This window comes from Sinocyclocheilus rhinocerous, unplaced genomic scaffold (assembly GCF_001515625.1).
Source record: "Sinocyclocheilus rhinocerous isolate Xijiao unplaced genomic scaffold, SAMN03320098_v1.1 scaffold794, whole genome shotgun sequence".
In the NCBI taxonomy this organism is placed as follows: domain Eukaryota; kingdom Metazoa; phylum Chordata; class Actinopteri; order Cypriniformes; family Cyprinidae; genus Sinocyclocheilus; species Sinocyclocheilus rhinocerous.
This window is the reverse complement of record NW_015627894.1, coordinates 22,280-34,714: the sequence shown is the minus strand read 5'-3', so window position 1 is coordinate 34,714 and position 12,435 is coordinate 22,280. Positions and strand designations below refer to the sequence as shown.

At 34.4% G+C, this 12,435-nt stretch overlaps 1 protein-coding gene across 1 annotated transcript in view; it reads right to left on the bottom strand.

The window, feature by feature from the left end:
* LOC107736978 (adenylyltransferase and sulfurtransferase MOCS3-like) overlaps positions 1–11,567 on the bottom strand; it is a 17,887-nt gene extending 6,320 nt beyond the window's left edge. The window contains exons 1-12 of the mRNA XM_016548367.1: positions 11,358–11,567; positions 10,400–10,532; positions 10,196–10,288; positions 8,958–9,078; positions 8,805–8,879; positions 8,587–8,704; positions 5,256–5,364; positions 4,204–4,266; positions 3,935–4,098; positions 2,037–2,084; positions 1,699–1,795; positions 410–517 (exon numbers count right to left, since the gene is read on the bottom strand). Coding sequence (XP_016403853.1) covers positions 410–517; positions 1,699–1,795; positions 2,037–2,084; positions 3,935–4,098; positions 4,204–4,266; positions 5,256–5,364; positions 8,587–8,704; positions 8,805–8,879; positions 8,958–9,078; positions 10,196–10,288; positions 10,400–10,532; positions 11,358–11,450 — 1,222 coding nt within the window. The 5' untranslated portion in view covers positions 11,451–11,567. The remainder of the gene's footprint in view (positions 1–409; positions 518–1,698; positions 1,796–2,036; positions 2,085–3,934; positions 4,099–4,203; positions 4,267–5,255; positions 5,365–8,586; positions 8,705–8,804; positions 8,880–8,957; positions 9,079–10,195; positions 10,289–10,399; positions 10,533–11,357) is intronic.
* Positions 11,568–12,435: the final 868 nt, after the last annotated feature.

Below are 12,435 nucleotides of genomic sequence, written 5' to 3'. Positions count from 1 at the left end.
AAGAAGAAGAAGATGCGTCACGCGCCGGCTGTCGAGGACGCGCTCAGACATTGCAGTGCATCAGAGGTAAAAAAACGATATAAATACTGTTCAGTTTCTTGCACAGACCGATCATTTCGTGTCTTTACACATCAATGTATCATCAGCAGGGTTTAATTTGGTTTTGTGTGTGTATGTTTTTAGACTCTCAAAGCCGTGATTCCCATTCACTTGCATTATAAGACTGACAGACTGCAACGGTTTGACTTAAAAATCTTCGTTTGTGTTCTACTGAAGAAACAAAGTCACCTACATCTTGGATGCCCTGGGGGTAAGCAGATAAACATCAAATTAAAATTTTTGGGTGAACTATCCCTTTAAACACTGATCACAAAAAATGGCATGTAACAAAAATGAAGTTGGTTCTTACCTGGGACTTGAGATTTGATGTTCATCTGCTGTTTAAGGTCACTAACTGTATCTTTTAAAAGTGTGAGGTGCTCAGCCTTCTTATCCTCTAAACTAGAAAGTGGAATATCTGTCATGCAATGTAAGAAAATTCACAGAAGGAATTCACTTGATTTGTACATGGGTTGTCAAAACTGCTTTCAGGCGGTTTCTCTCACACAACAATTAATTCATTTTATACTTATTTTATTTATATTTACAATTAAATTACATTTTAGGGTCATATGAAATCTATTTTATTTTTTATTCCATTTTAATAATTTAAATTAATAATCAAAAAGCATGTCTAATGAAATTATGTTCATAAACCTTTAATAACTTAATTTTTGGTTTGTTTGTTTTAGAAATTCTGTGTTGTCTGTTTTCTGGATTTCTGATTTAATACAAATGTATTATCAGTAACGGTTTAATATTTTAAAATGTAATACATTTATTTATTTAAAATGTATTAGTATATGCAGAAATTGACATGAATTTCTATTTATAAATAATAAAATTAGCATTGGCCATTGTTAGTTCATGATACCTAATGCATTACTTAATGCTAACAAGTCTTATTGTAAAATTCTTAATTTAATTCATTAATTTGGCTAATGTTTTGTGCTTTGAGAGTAATGACTGAGAAGTAGTTTGACCAATAGCATACAGGCATTGTACATAATCGACCAATCGTGGTGTGGGATCTACAGAGAACAGCACAGCAATACAATATAACGTGTGAGGAGGACTGTAGAGAGCATATCAACATCACAGCAAAGCCAAATCCTGGGCATTTTAGAAAATTTACAGATGCTTTTTAAGGTCCAAAAAAAGAGGACGTATGGTCACCAGGTCACTACAATGGGTGATAACTTCACTGTCAATTAGTTAAGTTTGTGGGCTGTAGCACAAAGAGCCTGTGGAGGAAAACACATTAGTATAGCAACAGAGAAACAAATGCAATAGTCTAGACTAAAAAAATGAAACGGACAATATTGACAAAACTGTGTCTAAAATGAAACACATTTGTTTACTTTTTCTTTACTTAACTGTTCTATAACATCGGTATCTCATTTTGCCCTCGTATCTTGAAATAGGCTACATCATTTTTTCATACTTAATCGAACCAAATTAACGTGTTAAATCAACAGCCCTAATTATGAACATAAAATTCCATAGTGCACTGGTAGTAGTAGAGTTCATCTTATGTATATTGTAATATCGCAGATATCTAATACTAAACTGTTAAAGGGAAATCGTGGGAAAGGATACTGATTGAGATTGGCAGATGGCAAATATCCACCTCTACTTTGGGTCGAACGTCAAGGAGCAGATGAGGGGTTGAGCTGTCTAAAATGGCTTTATACTCCTGCAATGAAAGACAAATATAGATGTAACATTTGAGGAAGGAAACTACACAGAAGTGCAAGGTGACAGATCAGATCTGCTTTATATAATGAGCAGCTGCACATTTCCACAATGCTCAGTAATTAACTGGCTAACATAGAGCGGTTCTGCTAAAGATATAATCTAAACTACCAAATGGAAATTTAAACAGCCCATATTTCATTCCCCTGCCTGCCCAGAATTATGACAAATTACTGTAGCACCTGAACAGAGACTCTCTGTTCTTTGGTTAGAAGATTCAGTCTTCGACACTGGAAATGAAATGAAGCAGAAACAAGAGAGAATAAATCAGCACTGTTTTTCATTACACAACGTTTAAACCAAAACCACCACACATAAATGCTGATGTAGCACTTTTTGAAGGCCTTGTGTGATTTAGGTGCCCATCTTACAGACTGTACTTCAAACTCGTTTTTGTTTTTTTGAGTTGATTTTTGACTTAATGGTGGTGTTTGTCGTGGCTGCTATGCGAACACAAGGAGTTTTCTTTTTTTCTAAGTTTAAGAATACTTACACCACCATTCAACATTTTGGGATCAGTAAGATTTTTTAAGTGTTTTTGAAAGCAGTCACACCACGGCAGCACTGATTTGATCAAAAATAATCTAAATCAATGATCATGTGATATATTGTGAATTTAAAATACCTAAAATAGTTTTCTTTTCTTTTATATTATTTATACTATAATTGATGTAATTTATGCATTTACTTAAAAAATACTTTATAAAATTAACAATTTAATAAAATGAAATTTATAATACTCGCACGCTACCATTCAAAGCAGTTTGGGATCAGTAAAATTTCAGAATAAGGTTCACCAAGAATGTTTACCAAGGCTATATTTACTTGATCAAAAATACACTGTGAAATATTTTTACAATTTAAAATAACTTTTCTACTGTAATATACTTGAAATAATAATATAAGTTGTAATATAAAATGTATTATTGTAATTTATTAAAATTATTAATAATAGTGATTTTACTATTATTATTATTATTGTATTTTTAATCAGGCATTCTGCATGTTTTATGAAGGTAATTTTAAGACTTTTAAAGACCTTTTTAAGACCAATTAAAGAAAATTTAAGGAATAAATTAAATGAACAACATGTCAATATGTTCTCTAAGTGTAAATGTTAAACAAGAACACAATGAGTTGTATTTGTAATTAAAAAAATTTTTTTTAAATAGCTGAACTAGAATATGGAAATCATTTTTACTGTATCTTCTGATTACACTGCAAAAAAAACATTCTTCCTATAGTATTTTTGTCTTGTTGACATAAATGGCATATGATAATAAGTCTTGTTTTTTTTATATCAACATTAAGTTAATTTATTATTTTCAAAAATATATCAGCCAATGGGCTCAGAAAAATGCAAGTTTTTTAAACCGCTGACAGATATTTGTTCTTGCTTTAAGCATAAACTCACTTAATTTTGTTTAAAAAAAAAAAGTCATTTTTTTTTTCCATCTTGCAACTCAAGCAAATGTATCTTGATTGAATGATGCCTAGATATTTGTACTGGAAAACAGGACAAAAATACTGACAGAGATGCAACTGCAGTGCATGCAACATTTAATGTAACTATAAATTTAAGACTTTCTGCTCCAATTTAATACTTTTAAGACCTGTTTATTGCATTTATTTGAAATAGAAACCTTTCGTAACATTAGAAATGTTTTTTGTCATTTTGATCTATTTAATTCATCCTTGGTTAATAAAAGTATCAAAAAAAAAAAAAGAATGATCCCAAGCCTTTGATCTGTACAGAAGGTTTAGAGGTTTGTTCCAGTCCAGTATGAGCAATTGTAATGGCAATGCTTGCTTTAACAAGCACCACTAAGACTCATAGCTGGAAATTTCAACATAGTTCTAAAAAGCTCAATGTGTGGTGCATGCGCCATTAATTTAATAAATGCATGTTTTTCAAAGCTTAAGAGTAGCATGTAGTCACAATCAAATTAATGATACCTACTCAACACACACTTTTCATAATAACTGTCTCACAGTGACGCCTTGTGGACATTTGACCACATCGACACACACACAGGCATAAATGTAGGAAGGAAAGTGGGAGTTTTCCTCATCCTCAGACCTTATCCGTCGCAGCGGAGCCACAGAACTGCTCATAGTCCTGGAGCTCAGTCACCGTGGGCGTCTCTCCACACACCGCACACTCAGCCTGCTTGGGCCGCAGCCGTATGGAGCGGAAACGCCCCTCCTGACCATCAAATATCAACAGCTGCTTCTCAAATGAGGCTGAACTGACCAGTTAAGGAGTTATTTCATTATGTTATGCCTACAGTAATAGATAAAAGCCATAATTGTTTCAGTGTAGGGTGTCATTAAGAGCAGAAAGGATACATTCTTGACCGGACGCAATTTTTAGAACTTCCAATGCTTGAAGGCAACCCATTATTCCAGGCACTGCACAATATCAAAACAATGCACACTAAAGAACCCTTGCCACATTAACTTAGAATTACTGAATCATTACAGAAGAAGAATTCATAGTCACTTTTTTAAAGTCAGAAATAACTTCATAACAGTTCTTCAAGGTAAGATCTGCAGCAAAAATGGAAATATCAGTTCTGTCAGGACCACTATCGTCAAAGATGATTGACAATTAGCATACAGTTTGGATTGGCGGTATGGTTCTGTTCTGGGCAAGAACTCCCTGCGCATCCATGCAGCCTAGCATGGATGAGAGCAGGGAGAGCAGCGATAACCCCCCAGAGTAAACAGAACAGAACTAACATAAATGTATTGCAGATATTGTTAAAGTACAATAATTTTATGTACACATTTTAGAATTAGTCTGATTAAAAAAAAAATCAGAAGACTGAATCCCGACTGACAGAGGAGGAGCTGGGGATGGAGGAGGGTAATTAGCTATTGAGCAATGCGAAAACTGCTGATAATACTGAGGGACCTTATATATGAATGCTTAGATAGGTGTTGTATTCCCATAGGTAGATGAGGATCAGCTGAAAGTCAGCTGATGTGAGCTTGACTAACATGACCTGCCAGAACTAACGCTACGCTTGATTGCTTTCAATATAGGAACAGTATTGAAACTGCAGTTAAGCAAAGGTTTCAGGCTTTAGTTTTGTGTAAATGACACTCAAAATACACCCATACAAAATTTAGTGTGGAATTAAATGCAAGAAAGAAGAACAAGTGCTATTCAGTAAACAAACGTTACAATGACATCTTCCGTTTCTGTTCTGTCTAGCAAACATTCTAACAATGCACTTCACTTTCAAACTTCATTCCTAAATTTCCTTAATTTAACAAAGGTTGAATGGATTCTGTCTGAACTTATTAAGTACAACTGTGGAGACGAGAATGAAGAGGAAGAAGCAGCAAGCTCTGACACTACTGAGTGTAATCGCATCAAGCAGAGGAGGACTGACCCACTCCCAGAACTCCTCCATCAGAGCAGTTAGTGACGGTCTCAGCAGGAGGTGGTGTGGGGTACAAACACCTGTAACACGGCCCTCCTCTACAGTTGTACACTGTGAGCTAAATGCCAGAGAGAGAGAGAGAGAGAGATTAAACAAGCAAAATTTCCCCTTCACTGAAAAGGCATATTGATTTTCCAGCAAACTGTACTGTATAGATTCTTAAAAGTTTAGGGTGAGTAAGGCTTTTTTTTCTCTCATGTCAGAAGCAAAATGGCAGAATATGGTCATAATTTGACACAGTTTCAGTGCAATAGGCAGTAGCTTTGACAAGTTACTGCATAAAATACCAGTGATACCAATTATATCAAATTTGACAATTAGTTATACAGAAATGGTTTGAGATATTAAAGCAATTAAGGCAAAATTTACCAGCTTCAGAATAATAAGAAATTGTTTAACATATGATCATGCTTTTCTGTTTTTAAACTCGATGATATTATCACATAACCCAATTGCTGGGTTTGTCCCTATTTTACCCAGCACTGGGTTGTATTTAACCCAGCATTTTTTAGAGTGTGGATTACCTATTTGGTCTCAGACAAATCAATCTATAATTAATCAGATCGAATGTCTTTACAATAGAACTTTGAAAATTTTAGATAGAAAGCAAATATTATACTATTTATACTATTATAAAGTTTTTTCACTATGTAAAGTTTGTGTATAAATGGTCTTGCCCCATGCCCTTATATAATTTTTTGAGAGATTGCAGGGGAGCAGCAGATCCACAAGAGCAGCTTCTAGTAGAAATTGTAAAGTTTTATTTAGTAAAACATCTTTTGCTCAGACTGTTCTCTCAGTGAAAGGTGTAAAACTTTGGAATCCATTGCCTGATTATTTAAAATCTGCTGCAAATTATAATCATTTTTAAAAAGCTATGAAATCTTGGTTGATTCAGCAACAAACTTGTAGTCGTATTTAGTTGTTGTTGTTTTTCTGTGTACTTCTTGTTATTTTTGTAACTGTAATTTATAAAAGTCCTCCTGGGGACAAGTGTTGCAAATTAGCTTCAGCTACAAACACTATGATACATGCATGGGATGACTGTTATTTTCACTTGATCTATTTTTACTGTATCTGTCCCTAAACAAATAAAATATTAAATAAATAAAAATATAAAAAATAGTATGACCCAAGGAATTGAGAAAGGTTTGATTCATAGTCATAGGATAAAATTCACAAAAGCAATTTGTAATCATTTTATATCTTGTCACCACTTGGTGGCGGCAGTCCAAAAACAAAGGTTGCTTCAGAGCATGGTGCTGAGAACACAAATCAAATTTGTACAGCATTTTACATCAATATTCAAAATCTAACGAGACCAATGATTTTCAAAACCGTTCAGAAGCTATAAGGAAAAATTTCAATTTTTGATATATTTTTAACAGTAGGTGGCAATGTGGCAAAATTGTGCACATACCCTCAAGTCATGATAATGACATAAGAAGTATCATTACAATATGCCAAACTGTTGCGGAATTACAGTGTTACACCTGATGTCCATTTTGGTGTGTTCTTTGATGCACTATAAAATAATGGTTATAAAGTCGGTATTCCAGAAAATTCTAAATGACGGGAAAATTTTCCTGACAGAAAATGATGTCATAGGGTACACACAAAATAGACAAGTTATTTTAAATTCTAATACTATTTTACAACATTAGTGATTTTACTGTATTTTTGATTAAATAAATGCAGCCTTTGTGAGACTCCCTTCAAAAAAAAAAAAATAAATCTTACAGACCCCAAACTTTTGAAAAGTAGAGTATTTTTGAAAATGTCCCAAAATATTTAAACACTTAAGCCACACTTAAAGTGAATTTAATCAAACTATATAATCAAATATCAAAAGAAGTGTCATTTATTGCAATAAAGATAGCACAAGAACACTTGTTTATCCAAAACAATTAACAAAAAAAGTTAAGATTTCAAATTATGATAAAAAATAACCTGTTCAAGAAGAAAAACAAGTACTTTTAGACTTAAAGGGGTCATATGATGCTTTTTTAAATTCTTTCTTTGCTTGCACATTTGGGCGGCATTATGCAAATGTTTCCACATAGTGAGGTAGATATGTTGGGGCGTGTTAGAACGAGCCGTTTTAGGTAGGTGTGGCTGACTCTTAACTTTTATAAAGAATATCTCTTTGGTTTTGAGACTTTAGTCTTTGCAACTTCAGGGATCTTATCTATGCACAATCAGCTTGTAACACTCCAAAGAGAAAGGAAAACTTGAAATCGCATCATATGACCCCTTTAAAGCTTGTGAAAATCAGTAATCTGTAGATCACGTGAGGTTAATCTGCAAAAACACCTGTAAACTTGAACTGACTTTCCTCTGCAGAACACGCATAACAATATTTTGAAAAATGTTTGGATGTTATTTTTCACAGGAGAAAAAAAAGGTTTGGAACACCTCGAGGGTGAGTAAATGATGACAGAATTTAGATTTTTGGCATGGGTGCAAAAACAAAAGTGTTGCGTTTATAATTTTGTTCAGTGTAGATACAGTGGGGACTGTAGTAAGCTCGTTCTAACACGCCCCCACATGTCTACGTCACTATCTGGGAAAATGTGCATAACACCGCCCAAATTTTCACGCAAAGAAAGAAGGCGTAACTTTTATTCTCGCTGTAGTATTGTTGCCGCCGCCGCCATGTCGTGAAGACGCTGTGTGCTTCGTTGTGAAAGCGAAACTACTTTGTTTGGCCTTCCAAAAGAGGACGATATCGCTCCGTCATGCCTAGAGCTTATCTGTGCTGGTCGCTGAGGAAATACATCAACTTCGTGCTGTCAATCGCCGGATCGGCTTTCACCGTGGACGAAGCGGAGTCCAGCCCGGGGTCGTCACATGTGGTTGCCGCAGGCATCACAGTATGGTGAGGGGCGTAACATTTCCGTCACACTCTTGAGGAATTCGGCCAATCACAACGCACTGGATAGCTGGCCAATCACAGCACACCTCGCTTTTTCAGAACGATGAGCTTTGTAAAAATCGACGCGTTTCAGAAAGGCGGGGCATAGAGGAGAAACAATAATGTACAGGATGTGGGAAATAATGTGGTTTTTAACCTTAAACCGCATAAACACATTTCATTACACCAAATACACAAAATAATGTTCTTTTTAGCAGCATCATATGACCCCTTTAAAAGAATGTCTAAGAGTATCCAAATGGTTGGGAGCCTCTGTAAATGAAAAACTTTAAATATCAACACAGAGCACACTGGCTGCTGGTTTGATTCAGATATAAAAAAAAAAAATTTTTAAAAACACCTCACCTGTCCTTCCATTCGTAAAGCACTCGCTGACACTAAAGGCTTGCCGGTCAGAACACAGGCATCATTCACAAGGTAGCGTGTAGGAACGTTGTCTGAACAGTCTGCCACAATGTCATACATGAGGATGCAAAGTCAAGGTGACAAATAGGTTTTGCAGTGTAGAGGACTTTCGAAAGTTCAAGATTAACCTATGAGTAGCAATTAGTGAGAGTGGATACTGTTGAATGAGTGGGATGGCATTCTCTCTGGAGAGCTGGAGGTGATATGGAACACACTGAACTGTGGAGTTCAACCTGGAAGAGATCACAACCAGTCATCTCTCATTTGTTCACCTCTCTTTTTTGGGATTTTGTGAGTGAGTAAGATAGTACCTGCTGATGGCCTGGGCGGCAGACAGGGCTTTAGGCTGACCTTGAGTCAGTTCTGTATGAAGCACCTGTCTGTGCAGGTTACTCAGCTCCACCACATCATAGTCCAACAGACCCAAACGTCCTGAAAACACACACTACATTGATATTTACACAGTTACAGCTGTGGCATGTATTTGCATGAGGCCCAGAGAATGAGAATGAGATATAACAAAGTCTTCATGGCACCCATTATGAATAGCAGATTCAGCCTCTTCTACTTTAGCATTTAGACTGGTAACTGGTTTTGAATGTATTTCTTTTAAGATAGTATGTAAATGCAAATGTAAAAAAATAATTATTATTATTACTACTCTTTATTAGATGCATATTTGTTATAAACTACCATTCAAAGTTTTGGAGTTAGTAATGTTTCTGAAATAAGTCTCTTCTGCTCACCAGAGGCTACATTTACTCAATCAAAAATACAATAAAAACAGTAATATCATGAAATTACGATTTAAAATACCCGTTTTGTATTTGAATATATTTTAAAATGTATTATTATTATTATCAACGCTGAAATTTTTTTTGCTGCTTAATCATTTTGTGGAAACTGTGATGCTTTTTTTCAGGATTCTTTGATGAATTGAAAGTTAAAATGAACAGCATTTAGTTGAAATAGAAAAGTATTTCCTGTCCCTTCTGAATCAATTTAATTATTTGGTGAATATACACTGTGTGCACAATTATTAGGCAAGTGATGATTTTGACCATATCATCATTTTATCCATAATTTCCAAGTCCAAGCTGTATAAACTTGAATGCTTATTGGATTTAATGCATATCAGGTGATGTGTATTTGTGTAACGAGGGAGGGTGTGGCCTAAGGAGATCAACACCCTATATCAAGGTGTGCATAATTATTAGGCAGATTCTTCTCCTCAGGAAAAATGGGCCAAAAAAGAGATTTAACTGACTCTGAAAAGTCAAAAATTGTAAAAAGTCTTTCACAGGGATGCAGCACTCTTGTAAATACATGTAAATATTTTCAAAATATATACTGTATGCATGTATTTATATATAATAAATATAAACAGTACACACACATATATTAAGTAAACAAAAACTTTTATTTTGGATGCGATTAATCGCGATTAATCGTTTGACAGCACTAATATATATATATATACTTACACTTACAGATAAACTCATATATTGAACAGCACTTTGTACATATGAAACAGACACGGTCACTTTACCTACTCCAGCTGCAGCGAGATACTGTGCAACAGGACAACCTAAACCTCCACATCCCACAACCAGAACAGATATATTACTTATGGCAACCTGACCTGCGGAGAAAAGAAAATAGTTTTTTTTACAATGCATTCGGAAAGGAAAAGAAAAGGAAAAAAATAGAGAAAAGATTCATAATTACTGTTAAATCCAAATCATTTTTTAACCTTTAACACCCAGTTCTGGCAGGAGCAGCTGTCTGCTATATCTCATGATGGCATCATTGTTCAGCATTGTGTTTGATTTCAGGGGTGAAAGATTGATAACTTTCTCCTGTAACTCTGTTAATACTGAGTTTCCCTGTGGGGTAAAAAAAACACGTTTTCAGTTTTCAGACAAGAAATGCTCTGTTCTGGCAAGGGATCCTATATACAGTATTTAACCATAATCATCCACTGTATATCATTCCATGACACAGATACCCTTCCATTATGAAAAGATGATTCTGTCAGACAAATAAGGTATGTTGCCATTATTTGTTTTTAAATATATTCCAATATATGGTATGAATTCAGAAAGGTAACTGTAACAGGGCTGGAGTTGACAATCCTTACGTTTAAGGTCAAGAAACTACAGTGTAGGATTTATTTCAGATATTTCTACAAACATGTACTTTTTTTATTATAAATTGTTTACTATATAATCACTATAACAGGTTTAACATTGAAAAATCATTCGCTCAGTCTTTTAAAAATATATACTAATCAGCCTAAACCTTAAAAAAGAGAGAGCTAAAGATATTTATTTATTTGTTTGTTTGTTCATTCATCCATTCATTTATTCTTTAGATTTCTTTTTATAAACTAGCGTTAAATGCATTTGCTAAAAAAAAAAAAAAGAGAAGTTAGAAACTCAGAGCTGGGGACAGACCAAAAACAACATTCTCATGAAGAAAGTTACTTAGTTACTGTTTTGTTTGTCTTTAGAAAATAAAATGATGAGTACATTTGCGGGAAGTTTTCATTTTCTCTTCATACAATAACACATAATAGCTGGCAATCAAATACTACTTGTTAAAATTATTAAATACCATAATGCTAAAGAAACACACAAAGGTACATCAGTTTTTTTTACACAGATAATCCACAGAATTTGCACAGAGTGAATAGAATAATGGTTGCAGACCTTCTCCAATTGAACAAGTTTCTTCTTCAAAGCTACAATCTCTCTCTCTTTTTCCAACAGCTGTGTTTTCAAACTTAAAACTGTATCATCCATCACGAAAAATCACCTCGATGCTAAATTATTATTAACAAGCAGTTATTGTGACTGGCAATTGTGAGTATAACGTCTAAAAGAATACCACAAACAGAACTAGAAATCTCCCTGAAGAAGACTTCCGGGTTTGCACGCGTGTGCGACCACGTGTAGCGCACATACCACGTGATTAAAACAGAGAAACAGAGGACGCCGCGCAAACCGATCGCCGGCTGACTTGAAGCAGTGCATGCCTGTTAGAAATTTTGTCCGACTTGAACCGGCGCCGACTCTACGTCACTGTCACGTGTGGCATCAAAGTACCGCGATAGCGTTTTTTTTTTATTGCAAACAATTCAGAGTTGACATTAATTTGGATGTATTGTTGATACATTACACATACTGTATCAACAATACATCCAATGTCATCTGAACATATGAAAGAGAAGAGAAAAAAAAAAGTTGATAATGACTGTTAAAAGAGAAAGATGCATTTAAACAGCTTTTTTATGAACAAAGGCAGGAACAGAACAAATAAAGAAAAAACAAAACAAAACAAAACATCAAAACAAGTATTAATCACGGTACATGAAAGATCTCATCATATCTCTTCAAAAAAGAAATACATTTTTTGTTATTAATTACTCTTAGTGATTTAATTAAATGTTCTACTTCACATAAGAAATCTATAAAAGTAGGTATTTTCTTAAGAAACCTTTGTTTGTTAAAATAGAATTTTGCCACAAGGATAAGAAAGTTAACAGCAGATTCTAAAGATTTGTTTTGGTTTTCAAAAAAGCAAACAACATCCTTAATGTGTAAATTACAGTTCATATTAACTTTAGAAAAACAATAGGAACTCAAATCTTTCCAGAAAAGTGATGAAACATTACAAGAGAAAAATAAATGACAAATATCGTCACTTTCTTTTTTACAGAAGGTGCATATATCAGCTAGGCCTACATCACAAAATTTCGACACAACAGCGTTACAAGGGTATATATTA